The 15272-nt window shown below is 32.8% G+C and overlaps 1 protein-coding gene across 3 annotated transcripts in view; it reads left to right on the top strand.

Moving 5' to 3' along the window:
* The window catches only part of LOC106872131 (serine/arginine repetitive matrix protein 1), a 31681-nt gene extending 17397 nt beyond the window's left edge, over nt 1-14284 (top strand). For 2 of the 3 annotated variants that reach the window (XM_014919000.2, XM_014919001.2), the window contains 6 exons: nt 7104-7251; nt 8605-8773; nt 9523-9606; nt 9779-10838; nt 11011-11118; nt 13933-14284. In XM_014919000.2, the coding sequence (XP_014774486.1) occupies nt 7104-7251; nt 8605-8773; nt 9523-9606; nt 9779-10838; nt 11011-11118; nt 13933-14079 (1716 nt within the window). In that variant the 3' untranslated portion in view covers nt 14080-14284. Of the gene's footprint in view, nt 1-7103; nt 7252-8604; nt 8774-9522; nt 9607-9778; nt 10839-11010; nt 11119-11594; nt 11658-13932 lie in introns of all 3 variants that reach the window. The other variant, XM_052965661.1, reaches the window with a different exon arrangement.
* Nucleotides 14285-15272: the final 988 nt, after the last annotated feature.

Raw genomic sequence — 15272 nt, 5'->3', positions numbered from 1 at the left:
ATATATATATATATATATATATATATATATATATATATATATATATATATAGTTTAGCTAGAGTGTTAAGAAACTCACTTTTCCTCTCAAACAACATAAATTTGGATTGTATTTATTTTGAGTATAATTCCATCGTCTTTACTCTTAGCTTTATAGAATTATTTAATGGCTGCTTGTCACTGGGATTGTTGGTACAGTCGAATATGTAACATCTTGGTATTGTGCTGATGATCTAGACAGAAATGTTTCTTTTTATCATGATTATTTCCCTACAGTTAATTTGAATACTCCAAATTGATTTCAATTTCCTTTATAAATGAATTAAATTTATTTAACATTGCATGTCCCTTTATATGATAATGAAATCTTTTTCCAGGCCTGTCTTCATAAGAATTTCTAAACAAGGTGTAACAGCATATTGTGCAAGTGAATACTCAGAAACAATACGCTAGGTTCATTTTCAATGAAGATTGACGGATCTAGTTTCCCACTTTTGTTGCTGCTCCATAAATTCTAGTTTGAATAAAATTAGCTTTCCTGTTTTATCAAAAAAAAAAAAAGACTAATTTCAGCGGGTAAGTGAAATTAGTGGGAATGAAAATAAATATACCTAGGTAGTTGGTCAGTTGTCTTGTTTTGAAGAGAAATGGAATAGAAGTTTGAAGAAGTACATTGTCAATGCACAATAAAATACTTCATGTTAAGTAGCTGTGGTTTTAATTGGAGTTGGACAAGTAGATTTCCAACCTAAATGGGAGTAGGGTAGAGCAGAGTGATCCAGTCGTTTTAGACCCAGTTCTGAATGTTTTTAATGCAGCTTCCAGGACAGGTGAGTGGAGAGCATAAATAACAAACAAGTGAGACTATTGGTTACCACCTTATTGAAATAACACCATACTGATGGAAGTAGACATAAGAAAAGCATTGTTTTGTAGACATGAAATTGGAAACAAAAAAACTGGATTTGGAAAATATGCAGAAAAAAAATAAATGCTTAATAAAGCATTAACAAAGAATGAAACTGAATGATGTTTTCTTACAAATACTCTCTAAGTTTAGCTCTTTGAAGGTGTTTGTTTGTTATATATTTGTTCTTATTGTGATATATTTAGTGTTTTTTGGACAGGTGAGACATTTAAATGTTTTCTTTTGTGTTGAAATCCTAATCATTTTAGATGGAGAAAAAAGGAAAATAAGAAAATATTTTAAATGGTTTGTTTTTTTTATTGTTTTTTTTATTGGAAGCCTGACTAGAATATTTTTAATGTATGATATTTCTTTAGTTCAATTTAAATCCAAAATTCTCTTGTACTTGCCATCTCTTATGGAAATTCTTATGTGTAGGAGAATGCAAGTTAAGTTTGTGACTACTTTTGATGTTGAAATTTTGAATTTCTTTTATAAAAAGAAAGCAGCAATTTACAGGTTTACTGTTTTTCGGCTGATCAATTTTTGGTTTTAAGGTCACTTAATTAGTTTTTTTAATAACAATGGTTAGACAGTTTCCTTGTATTAGAGGTTAACTAATATTAGAGTAGGATTTAATTAAGACTGCAAGATACAATTAATCTAATTTATCAGTACTATTCTCTTGTCTGCTAAACAATGCAGTGATTAATGCTACAATATTATTAGCTTTTTTGGCATTTCACCCTAAGTTAGTCTATTTCTTTTTTACTGGAAACCAAACAGAGACACTGCTGATTTGTTGAAGTTATTCTATTTTTGGAAGCACACATCCAGTGTTGAAACCTCTCCAAAAACGGAAACTGGAGGCCAATTTATGTTAAAACCAGGACAGTTTCAGAAAGATTGAAAACTTGTCACTGCTGGATGTTTGCTCACAGATTATCATAATAACAGATTGCCAAGGTAAGTTGCTTTTGTGTAATTTCTTTAATAAATTTTCACCAGTATAGTTAATCAATTGTATCAGCAAATGCTTGCTGTGTGAGTACATTGAAACAATTAGATTTCATGTACCCTGGAGAAAAGAGTAAAATGTATGTTTATGTGTTGTCTTTTTATTAAATATGTGTCCATCCATGTTGCATTTTTTTTAGTCATTCTTTACTGTTTGCATGATAGTATAGATATTTTTATGTATGTTTGGTTAGATACAACATAGTTTGATGGTCTGTTTGTTAACCAGTTTGATTCTTATGCAGAGAGGCGTGTTCAGTTAAAGAAGGAGGAGTTAACTAAGTTTTCACTTTGTCATTTCAGAATGATTGGGATAGTTGAAAAGTTGTTGTATAAGACAATTAGTTCTGTGTGAATGAGCATAAATGCATTTGAATATTCATGCCTAAAAGATGTTATCAGTATTGAGCTTGTTTACTTTAGTCTAAGTATGAGGCAGTGTACTCCTGAGTATTTTCAGCCTTCCAAGCAGGTGAGTTTGTTCGTATATAGAGAGGAAAGTGAGCAGGTAGAAATTCCTGAAACCTTTGGAATAGAGGAGAGACATGCTTATTGAATGGATCTAGGAAGAAGTAGAATGTAACTAATCAGTTACATTTACTGTAGAAAAGTCAGGTGAATCTGGTTGTAATGTGTGTGTGTGTGGTCTGTTAAAGTGAGTAATAGCATTTGGAATTTTATAGTTGTCTCTTAATGGTACAGGGTTAAAAATAAGTTAGATTTTGCTGATCAGTCGTAGTGAGTGTAAGTAGATGATGCATGATATAATTGGTAAAAATCTACCCTATTTGTATATTTGTTGTATAGTTGATGGCATTGAGTTAGATCACTTCAACTAGTCTTTCTGTTGCCTAGATATGAGTTGCTCCTCTTTACTTGTACTTATTTCTCCAAACTGGTCATTAGATAACTTTTTGGTGTTGCTTTATCTCTCAGTATTCTCTCTGTTTGTATGCACACATGTTACTGTTACTTTTTCCAAAACTTTTAGGGATAAGTCTAAGCTTTTTCTTAGTTCTTTTCCCCCTCATTTTCAGTGTCACCAATGTCAAAAGTGTTGCCTAGAGTAAAATTGAGATGTAGTCTCTCAGTAGTTTCAACATCCTAAGAGAAAATTTGCCATTGGAGCTGGTTGATGTCATTCATATAGAGATCATACTTTTTAAAAAATGCAATTTGTATAGTACCTATGATGATGTATTGTGGTTATTGATAGACTTTGTGTTGTTGACTTTGTTTACAAGGCTGTTGTCAATGGATTCTGATTATTACTGCTTTTCCAAAAGCATATTTGTGTTACAATACATAATGTGTGAGTGTGGAATAATGGTGTGACAGTCAACATACCAAAGGCCAAGGGTTTCAATAGTAGTAGAACAAAAAAAATCTTGTATCATTTATGGAGTGATCTCGTTGAGTGTGTATGAAAGAATTAGCTAGGAAATCAGTATATTCAGTGACCACATTGGGATCTGAGTTGTGGTATTCAGGATTTATTAACTATAGGATCATCTGTAGGATGAAGTCTCTAGATTTCGCTCATTGTTTGCAAAGAGTTGTTAATTCCTGTTACCTAAATCTACTAACATTGAAATTTAGATTTTTTAATTTTTTTTATAAGAAACACAAGTGAGCTAAAAGTGCTAGACATTATCTGCATATGAGAGGTGTCTGTGTTAGTATAGCAGTGTACGGGCATTCCATTTTCTCTGCCAGTTCCCTTGTTGTTTGGTGAGAATTTTTGTGCAAAAGTTGGTTTAATCGCTCTTCATCGAACTCAACTGGACGTGGCATACCAATCATGAGCGGTTCTTTCAGTTATGGCACCCTCTCCATAGACAGCACAAATGTCGCAAGCAACACTTGCGGCCTTAGAACCTTGATTAAAAGCAAAAAGAAGGAGGTGTCAAAAATGCTCGTTTTTCTTAACTTGACATCCCATTTTAATGATCTGAAAATAAACAAAAATTAACTAAAATTAACTAGAAAAAATAAACAAAATACATTCCAAAATGATTCAAAAATAGAATTCTCGAAAGAAATAGATTCCAAAATTTAAAAAAAAACTGCAGGAACTTAGTTGCCAACCCAATACATATCATCCTCATCGCCATTTTAACGTCTGCTTCTCCATGTTTGCATGGATTAGACGAGAGAATGTCAAAGGAGAGTTTTTCTATGACCCTTTTGTAGGATATGACACTGGCAAGAAGCTAATGCTTGCATACAGGTACACACATACTTGTATGCACATTATGAGCTTCACTTTCTGTCTGCCAAATCTATGTCCAAGTATCTGGTCAGCCAGTGGGGGCTATAGTAGAAAGCACTTGCCCATGGTGACAGGCAGTGGGACCTGACACACATACACTGTAGTAGTAATAGCTTATATAATGTATTCTGCCAATTTTGTAGAGTATCTATTTCTAATTGAAAAATTCAAAATAACTGGTAAACTTCAGAAATTTGCCTGGCAATAGTTTCTAAGTTTAAGTTCATCTTGAATTTCTGGAAAATAGTAACAAGCCCTACAGACAAGATCCAAAACCTCATGCCTATTGCACCATTCTCATTTTGTTTTTGTTTTTCTTACAGTAGGTATAATCTTTAATATTACTTTTTATCAAGTTCTACTTTGTTATTCTTTTCCCTCCCTCTGCTTAACAAAGGCAATTTATCAGCCAGGTCATCATCAGTTCTAAATAGGAAAATATCACATCTTGGTTTGATGTGTCAACAGCAATTACTCTAAATATGGAATATGGCCACAAGTAAAAGGATATGAGTAAATTATACATTTTTGACTGTTCTTTTTTTAACCTTTCCACCTTTTGTAGATAGTAGGTAATAGATAGGTGGTTTAACCCTTAGGATACTATATTTCTCCGAAAATACTCTACTTTTGTTATTAAGCTGCTGATTTGAAATATAAATTTAGCATGAAATTTGATGGAGAGTTTTAATTAGATTACATTAAAACAGAAAGTTTGTATTGACATAAGAGGCAGTCTCAAGTGAGTTGGTATCAAAGGGTTAAATGCTATTTGTTTTTCACGTTGGTTTTTTATTATTGATTTTTATTCCCTTCTAGCTTGAGTTTTTTGGGGTTTTTTATATATATATACTGAAACAAGTGGTTTTCTTTGGCTTCAGTTTTATCCCTTTTGCTTCCGATTCTTATGAATGGACCTGCAGCATTTTAACTTTTGTGTCCTATTTGTTTTAGATCAGACATTGAGATACAAAGGGATAATTAGAGAATACATAAAGAAATTAACAATTAACGAACTCAAAACTTCTGGTCAAATTTGATCTACATGATATTCTCTTTTCATCACCCAAAATTATAATTGCTATACTCATCTGGAAAAGTGATCTTCCTGTATTCCTCAGTCCCATTGCATATTCTTTCTCTCTTTCATGGTTAGGAAAATGGATCGTGCACATGTTCTATATATACTATGTACAGGTTTGTTGCATTTGATTGGCAGTGTGCAAGTTGAATATAAAAATGCTAAGCTGGTGTGCAAAGTACTTCCGAGAAATAATGGGAGATGTGAGCTGCAAAAAAAAAACAGGTGTAATGAGACACAAACTCAGGAGCTAAGTCAAGATAAAAAGCAGTCAGTGCAATCAGACAGCTTATATAGTAATGGAGAATGCTTTTTTCTTTTTTTTTATATATACTAATTAGATGTCAATCACATTACTAGGTCATATATCCATAGTTGTTCATAAATTCATGGCCTGCGTGTATAACTGTTTTCATGATTTTTACTAAAGTATTTTAATTATATCATTTGAAATACTTTGTGTTTTGCATGTGTGCTTTTCAGCATATATATATTAAGATTATCTTGAAAACTTGAATGTCAAACTCACTGTGCCAGAACTTTAAGGGTTTTGATGTTGAATAAATAATTTTTTTTCTTGTTTATGTCATTACCTATATTATTTTGAATTTTAAAGAAAAAATATAATTTTTCATTTTTAGCATTGTATAACTTTTTCTTTGTCAGTCCCATCATTATCTTCATTGGTGATTCACAGACCTAAGAAGAATTTCTCGGCAAGAGAAGTGATATCGATCCAGCTTGAATCTATTACATGGTTGGCTACTTATTCCAATTGACAAGAATCTGTTACTCTGTTAAAAGCAGTATAACTAATGGTCATATTGTATGAAAGCTGTGTATTTAAAGATACAAAACAAAGATGCTGGGATTTGATTAATATTACCACAACAGAAATGACTGCTTCTTCACAACTTTTTTTTTTTTTTGTACAAATTGTTTGTTACATACCAAATAATTTACCACATCTGTTTTTGTTTTTGGCTTGATAGTACAAATGTATATTCCCTTGCAGTCTGTTTTATCACTCTAGCACTGTAAGTTGTCTGTCCAAGAGAGCAGAAAATGTTTCAGTTCAAGCATTAATAAAATGTGAAAATTAAAAAATTTAATCAACATTTTTATGCTAATAGTATAGTTTGTAAAGAGAAAATGAAAATATTCAGTATCATTTTAAAGCCTTTCAAATAATTAAACATTGTATATATAAATTGCAATAATAGCTCTTTTATGTGGAAAATATATTGAATATTTTTTTAATTCAGTAATAATGACAGTTTTAGAAGATATATTTCAAACAAATCCTTGGTTACAAATACTTTAAGTGTTTTATTTATCTGCCTCTTAAAGAAAAGGCTAGAATATTATTCCAAGAATTTCATTACAAAACAATCCATGAAATACAATTATTGGCTTTTTTTTTTTTTTCAGGTTCATTCTATATTGTTTGTTTAGATTTTTAATATTTTTTTATTTTAGCATTGTTTATGTATTCATGAAATAATCTTCTTAACATTTTTTCTGTGGAGATTTTTATTGAATGTCTTGTCTTTACTTTTTTGTTACAAAATTTTTTTATGTATATTGTTATGTAATTTTATGAACAAAATATATTTTAACTTTACCTTTATATAATGGGGAGCACAATTTTTCTTTGACTGCAAAGAGACCAGTTTGACAGCAGCCATTATCTCATTTGAATTTTAAGGTATATATGTATTGGATAGGTATCTTTTCTGTTTCTCATGCTTGCTTTCTCTCTATCTTCACTTCAGTTTGGTTTATATGCTTAGTGTTTTTACATTATAACATGTTGTCTATTCATAGGATAATAAGCAAGGTCATAATCATGAATCTGCAAAGGCTGCTTCTCCTGTAAAATTAGGTATTCAACAGCGACGCCATTATAGGACTCATGAAGACACTGTTGAAAGTTCAACCTCTTCTTCTTCTGAAGATGAAGAACCACCTCACAGTAATTATTTCTTTTTAGATAAACTTTATTCTTAATTTTGCTTTTCACATTACAGCATTTTTGCAACTTTTTCTACAAATAATTTCTTTTTTATACAAATTTTTCTCATTCTAACAGTTAGTTTAATTTATCTCTTGTTTTCATTCCTCAGTAAACCTTGTCTGACTTCCAGTTGACTAACTTTTTTTAAATTAGTGTCAAAGAAGGGACTGTACCCAATGTCCTTCACGAGCCATTTGAGGCAGATAAAATTCTTAAAAATCAGAAAACCAATGACTGTAGAAAGCTTGCATTCAGATAAGGTGGTGGGTGGAGAGTATATCCTATATGAATGGCAAGAGGTAAGGTTGCATGGGACCAGCAGAACAATGAACAAAGACCATTGTAGCATCAGTAGAGAAGATAGGTTGTGGAGACCACCCTTCTGAAGTTGTGACTGTGTTGGTTAAAAACTCCATACTAATGAGTCAGGTGCCCTTTCTCATCGATGCAGTTAAGTGACTGTCTATTTGCAGCAACAACCTTGATTAGCAACAGTATTTTGTTGTGGGTCTTATAAAAAGCTCACAACAGCTGAATATTTTTTAACTTCAAAGAGGAAGGCAAGTTCTTCCTGGGTATGCATAACAATATGAAATTATTCATACATCATATCCTAAGTTGTTTGTGATGAAGCAAAATAGATGACTCTGCTTATGCCTGCTCGCTGAAGTTTAAGTAGCCTACTCATTATATTGATACTTAGTTTCATGAAAGCCAGTCAGACAGCTACCTTCTCCAATAACTTCTGTAACTCTTCTCAATTTTTGTACACATTCCTATATTGTGTAAAGAGGAAATACTTTTACCTGTTACTTCAAGTTGTTTTTATGTTGAAAAAAGAAAAATTACAAGATTCTGATCACATTTACATGAACCATTTCAAATGTAAAAATATTTTTAAAAATATTCTGACAAGGATAAAGCTATGCAGATTGTGAAACAATAAGTGTGATGTGGAAAAATATTGGTTCTTTTGCATGGTTGAGAAGGAATAACAATATGTAATGGGATAAAGCCTCTAGATTTTAAGTTATCTACTGTCGATGAATTATGGATCCATCTCCAAATCCTTGCATACTTGAATAACTGTATTATTGTTAGACTCAGGGTAAATCTTGTCACCCATCTCTTTGCTTAATTCTTATTAGCTGTTATTGTGCGGCTGTTTTATTTGTTTCAGAGTTGTTTATTTCTCAGATGGAACAACTTTCCTTTGCTGGTTACCCTTTGGACGAAAACAAATGTGTATCTGAAATTTTATTTTGTTTTGTAAAACTTCTATTTAATTTCAAACTGACTTCGTTATTCTAGAAGAATCTCGAGACAGAAGAGATAAGAGATCAGAATCACCAATACGAAATCGTCGTTATCCATCACCTTCTCGACCCAGAGACAGATATGGTAGGAGAGACCTTATCCGTGATCCTGGTTCCCGACGAATTAGGAGGAGGCCTTCTCCATATTCTATGCGCCGGTCACCGTAAGTGGAGCATATTATTCCTCGTATCCATTTCATGCTAGCATGTAATTTGTTATTTAATTGCTGATCTCTCAACCCTGGAGTAGAAATAGAACATATTTTTCATCCAGGTAGAAGGCAGCAAGAAAAGGATATGCAAAACAGTATAATAATTTAGAAGTGCCATGGTTTATTAGCTAACAGGTTGTGTTATTTTATTAATATGTACAGTTATGTGATTGTATTAGTCTATATCAAGGGTTCTCAATCATTATTTATCTATGGACCCCTTTGGTTACTATTTTATTTTGATGTACTCCCATAACCATTCGGTGTTTTAAAATAGTTTTGATAGAAACTAATTTCAAAATTCCTATTTTGTTTTTCACATATTAATTTGTGTAGATAGAACTATGTAAAAAGAAACCTAGCTGTTTCTTTCAATAAACACATCTAAATCAGAATTTTTTCATGGACCCGTAAAATATTACTGAGGATCCCCATTTACTATTTTGTTGCATGGACCCCAGTTGAGACCCACTGGTCTAGGTGGCATATTAGTCTCTCCATCCTTCTCTTGCAAAGGTTTATCAGGATGACACATTAGTCTCTCCAGCTGTAAAATCCAGTTTCAGAAGATGTCTCTGAATACCATAGTGTTTGACTTGTACTGTCATGAAAGAAACATGTACAAAATACACGTAGAAATAATTCCGTGAATTATTACTCTCATTTTCTATTCTGTATAATCTATTTTCTTTACTTTTCAGCTATCCATATGCACCTAGAGGCTGGTCTCCTCAACAAAGATATCGCAGGTCACCTCCTCGCTATGCATCTCCTAGACTTAAAAGGTCAGCACCAATATTTTATATCTACTTTCCTCTTGCTCAAATCTAAAATTAAACACAAAAAGTCAAAATATGTTGAATGTGTATTTCTTTATCATTTTATTTTAATGTTAGATTTTTGATTGCAATAAAAAATGCCCATTCTTATTAATTTTGTATTTCATTCTTTCTATAGGAGTCCACCTCACTCTCCAATGCGTGCTAGAGATCGACCTCGCTCTAATCGTCCTCGAGATATTTCTAGATCTCCATCGCCAAGACGCCGAAACATTCCTTCACCTAACCAGATGCGGCGAAGACATCGAAAGGTTACACCAGATTCCCCTCCTCGTCAGATGAGGCAACATTCACCATATGCTAGGTCCCCTCCCAGGATGAAAAGATCACCATCACATTCACCACCGCCACCAGTACGTCAGAGAAGAAACATCTCGAAATCTCGCACTCCTTCTCCTCCTCGTAAAGTAATTCATGGTGACCACTCGTCATCAGAATCACCACAGAGAGTAGTAGTGAAAAAGGTCTTGCCAGGAGCTAAGAGAGATCGTAGTGAATCGGAATCTCCCGTTTGCCGTGATGCTTCACCTCAAATGTCTGTAATGACAAGGCGACAGATTCCAGCAACACAACATCAATCTTACCTGAAACAAAAATCTTCTTCAATGTCGGGTTCTGCATCTCCATCACCTGAACGTTTCCGACAATCACCATCACCTCTTCGTCAAAGAACAAGTAAAACTGTAACAGTACATCAACACTCAGAGAATCTATCTCCTGTGGCATCACACCAAAGAAAAGTTCAGGGTGTATCAGCATCTCCAGAAAAAGTGAACACTTCATTGAAACTCCCCAAGAAACGGTCATTATCTCGGAGTATGTCAATGAGTCGTAGCCCCTCTCCAGTTCTGTCCAGAAGGAAAAAATCATCATCACCTCCAGCTAAAAAAGCTCGGGACGATGTTGAATCAAGCAAGTTAAGAGATTCCCCTAAAAAAACTAAAAATTTACCTAAAGATCAACAAAGGTTAAGTAGTCAAGATTCGTATAAGTCAAGACCACTTTCTTCAAACTTATTAGTTCCAGAACCTGTTTCTGTTGACTCAAACCATCCTTCTCTTGAAAAGGTGTATCAGGATGACACAATGTTCCAAGATTCTTCTGAATCTCCAAAGAAAAAGCTAAAAACAGATTCATCAGAGAAAAAGAAAAAGAAGAAGAAGTCTTCCTCGTCTGAGGTTTGTAAGATTTATTACATCTCTCTAGAGCTGTTAAAACTAAAATAAGGCATGAGATTGTCGGCTTTCTCAGATTAGGAAACATTTGTTTATAGAGTTGTTGCTTAGGAGTTTTTATAATGTGTGAAAAAATAGATATTCCATTTGAAGTATGTGTCTTCTTTCTTTTTAGGGATCCGACAGTGATGCTGCAACAAAGAAAAAGAAAAAGAAGAAGAAGAAGAAAAAGCACAAGAAACATAAGAAGCATAAGCACAAGAAGGGCAAAGAGGAAGAAGAGGTTTGTTTTATTCAGTTTTAATTATTGATGATAGAAGTATATTCTAAACACTTGTGATTTGCTATTGTTAAACTTTTGATTCAACAAATATTAAGTTGTAGCATGTGTAATATTGAATTCGTGTGCATCTACAAAATGAAGTTTACACATTATTAGTGTTCTTCATTCCTTTTCTTGTCAAGTTTAGTTGGCTTGAAGTTCACTTGTTTCTAGAGCATTGAAGTGAATTATACATTACTTCAAATCATTGTTGAAGTTGTCTAGTAGTTATATATAAGATTTGAAAATTTTTCTATCTCTTCATAAATGAATCTGTTTATATACAATACCCAGTATTAACATTACAAGTACTGCTTTCAAAGTCTATTTTCTGCTATATTTAACAATTAAGTTAACAACTAATTAGCTTTAATGAGATGTACATGCTACCATAATACACCTACTACAAGAACTCATGCAAATGTTTGAATTTGCAGACTTGTTCAACTCATGCCAGCATGGAAAAATGGAAGTAAAATGGGGAAAGAAAGAGAAAAAAGGCACCAACATCTTCATATTAAACCAAATAAATATTTCAGGCGTATTTTTCTTAAATCTGATGTGGTTGTATTCTACACTTACGAATAATTTTCAACTCCTACATGTTTAGGAAGATGCCTATGTTAGATGAATAAAGTTTTGCTTGCAATACAATTACTAGTGATGAAAGTTTTCTGTTTTAGTTAAGGATTTACTGTCAATGAGAATCAATGTCAATCTCAGTTCTGTATGTCGAAAAATATCTTGTTTGGACAAAGCAAAAGCTATTTACTTCATACTACTAATATATAACTGTAGAGTTGTGAAATGTCTTAAGTGTTATGCTTTCACCATCATGTTTATCATTATTAGTTCTCAACAACACTCAAATAGTTTGAAAATCCATGAGAATTGATCATAAAAAAGGCCTTAGATTGAACAGGGAAAGTGGAAAGTTAATTAGTGTCATCTTCCCTTTTTCACTTTTATGAAGTTTCCGTATAATTTAATGTAGTTTTTCTTCATTTTATTTTTGACTCACATGTAGTAGTTATTGTGTCAGTTTTATAGCTTTATTGGGGACCACCAATATATATGGAATATAGCTTTGTATAGATTATAATTTATTCACATAAATACACCAAATGGTAATGTCTGTGGGCTGTTATTAGCTTACTTATTTCTTCTAATTTTAAGATAGCAATTGTGATAATATTTTGGGGAAAATTAACTTCCAGCAAGATCAGAATTCCTGTAGTATGAAGACTAGGAAAGGAAGAATTGTAACAATAATTAATTTAAAAAAACTGACAATTTAAACAGATGTATAACAAGAAACTAAATAAAACTGGTTGTGGATTAGTACTGCTTGCCGTAAGAATGTCATCACAAATACTAGGTTTCTGAAAGAGTTACAAGCAGAATTCTTTGTATAAGAGAAATTTAATAGTTTTGATATTGATTTAGGGGTAAAAAGAAAGCTAAATCAACATTCATTCACTTTTCCATGCAGGCATAGTTTAGGCAGGTCATCATTACCTGAGTTAGTTCTTATTAGGGAGTTACCAATCTCCAAGAAGAGCCAGAGACTATGTATCATTTATATGTTTCCATTGTTGGCCTATCATTGACTGTTATACAGCATATTGAATGCTTTTTATTGTGGCACCAGCATCAGAGATGTCTTCATTCATTAGCATCTTAGATGTTCTCTTGTTCCTCATAAGAGAGTCTCCTCTTTTTGCAACGTCTCCATTTATTCCTTTCTTTTACATACATACGAGATGTGTAAAAAAAAGACATTTTCTAACACATCACCATTACAGTTAGATATTGGCATCTCCTGTCACATGGGCGGGGTGGAGTGTTGAGAAAAGTAGGGGTAATAAAAGAGAGCCAGGCTAAAGTCAGGAAAATGAACAAGAGCTGAAATGGCAGTGTAATAAAAGAAAGAAGTAATAGTAATGGGGCCAGAGTGAAAAGAGTTGATGGGGCATAACAAAGGAAGTAAGAGCAAGAGATGAGAAAGACAGTAGTGAAAAGGGGAGAGTGATACAGAAGTGAATATTATGTGAACTGCTCATGATAAGTATAAGAATAGTGAAGTTCAACAATAAATTCAAAGTTTAAGGATCTTAATCTCATGTCATTTGAATTATTTTGGATAATTTGGGTTCTCGAGGCGCACTAGCATAGGAATGCCCAAAGAAAATGTCAGTTGACACTATGGATGGTTATGAGCTAAATATGGCTAATGTCAAGCCAAGTGGAATCATAGTCGTGGCCAGTGACACATAAAAAGGTACTCACTACACTCTTTGCAGTGGCTGGTGTTAGGAAGGGTATCCAGCCAAAATAGACTGGAGCTTGGTAGAGCTCTCCATCTTACCAGTCCTAGTCAAACCATCTAACCTGTGGCAGCATGGAAAACGGATGCTAGATGATGATGATGATGATGACATCTTTTTTGCTTCACTTATTCAGGGTGTTGGAAACCCAGTCAAAATACATTTAGCACTCGGCATGCAATTGTATTTCTGCTCTGCATGGTTAGTTAGATCGACTGTTCCATTTTTATCTATTGCTTTTAAGCTAATTTAAATCATAACTCTCCTACAGACCTGTACAACATGAAACTAGGAATAAGACTTGATAGCATTGACTTTAGTGTGTGAATGATTATGATCTAACTATTGTAATCATTTTTTTTTATAAGACTGTTTTAATTCATTCTTAATTAAATATTATGTAATTAGTTTATTGGTAAAAGACTTAAATATTGGCTTTATTTTTCAGGCTGGTTCTGATAGTGCTGCAGAGCAAGAAAAACTGGAACAGTTATTGAGAGAAAAAGCATTACAGTCTCTGAACAAGGCCAAAACCAATCCTGCCACATCAGGCAATGAATCCAGTTCTGGAACATTTCATATTCCAACAGAATAGTTATTGAACTTCGGTAGAATGTGACAGCATTTTACAGTCTGTGTTACATCTTACTATACCATCACTATCCATGCTGTTGCTGCTGATATTACTACTACTATTACTTAAAATAGTGATCTTATTTGTTTTGCTGCCTTGAACATATCGTAAATAATTATTTACTTAATAAAGTACTGGTGCAGATAAACTGGTAATCTAAATATTGTTCCACCTGTTGGCTTTACTTATTATTACAACTTTTATTTTTCATATATATTTTATTTAGATAGTTTTTTGGGGGTTTATTTTAACTTTCCAGGAAGTAATTTTTATTATTAGTATATCTATTTATTTTGTAGGTTCAGCAGGGAAATTTCTTTTAAGATTTTAGGGAAGCTGACAAGATTATTTTTACTGATTTAATTAGAGAAAGCTTAAAGTATTTTCATTTAGTGATAGGGCAAGTCTTATGAAATCAACAAAATATTAGTTGCTACATCTACCTAAATGCTATTTGTGATAACTTTACTTTGCAAGGAGTCAGTTTATTACCTATTAGCATTAAATGTGAAGGATTGTTGTCAGAATGCTCTGCTTTTCAGCTGAGTCATTATATTCCCAATGATTCATATCTTGGGTTTTATTTAAAATGGTTTTTCTTTGAAGACTGAAGTGATAATTTTTTCTATCAACAGCTTTCAGTGGTCCAACATGACAGCTGGATGTAGAGATGAGCATTGAATCCTATAGACAGTATTTTTCTTATTCCGGTTGATATTTTTTGAGCTTTTTGATTTTCTTTATTTAAAAATGACTTCTTTTTTTTAAGTAACAAATTCTCCCTTCTTCCCAGTTCCCAGCAATTTTCTTTCATTTTGCATTTCTGCTATTCATATTTTGTAAAAGAATATGTTTATCATTTAAGGCAGCAGTATTCCTTGTGGCATGGAAAATGGATTGCCTTGTTCTGTATTAACTATCTCATTCTAAAGTGAGCTGGTATGAAACCTGTGAATTCTGTCACAATTTCTGACATATTTTATTGTACAGTTGCTTTACAATGGTTCTGTTTTATTACAGAGTCAGTGTCTTAATAAAGCTACCATATTTCACCACAAGCTCATTTTTGTTCTTTATTTCTTTTGTTTGCTTTCTTTCTTCTGTTCTTTGGCATATTCAGTCTCAGTCTACATTACTAAAATACTACAGTAAAG

Source organism: Octopus bimaculoides, chromosome 2 (genome assembly GCF_001194135.2).
Source record: "Octopus bimaculoides isolate UCB-OBI-ISO-001 chromosome 2, ASM119413v2, whole genome shotgun sequence".
Classification (NCBI taxonomy): domain Eukaryota; kingdom Metazoa; phylum Mollusca; class Cephalopoda; order Octopoda; family Octopodidae; genus Octopus; species Octopus bimaculoides.
The sequence above is the reverse complement of the archived record's forward strand: the minus strand, read 5'-3'. Positions and strand labels throughout refer to the sequence as shown.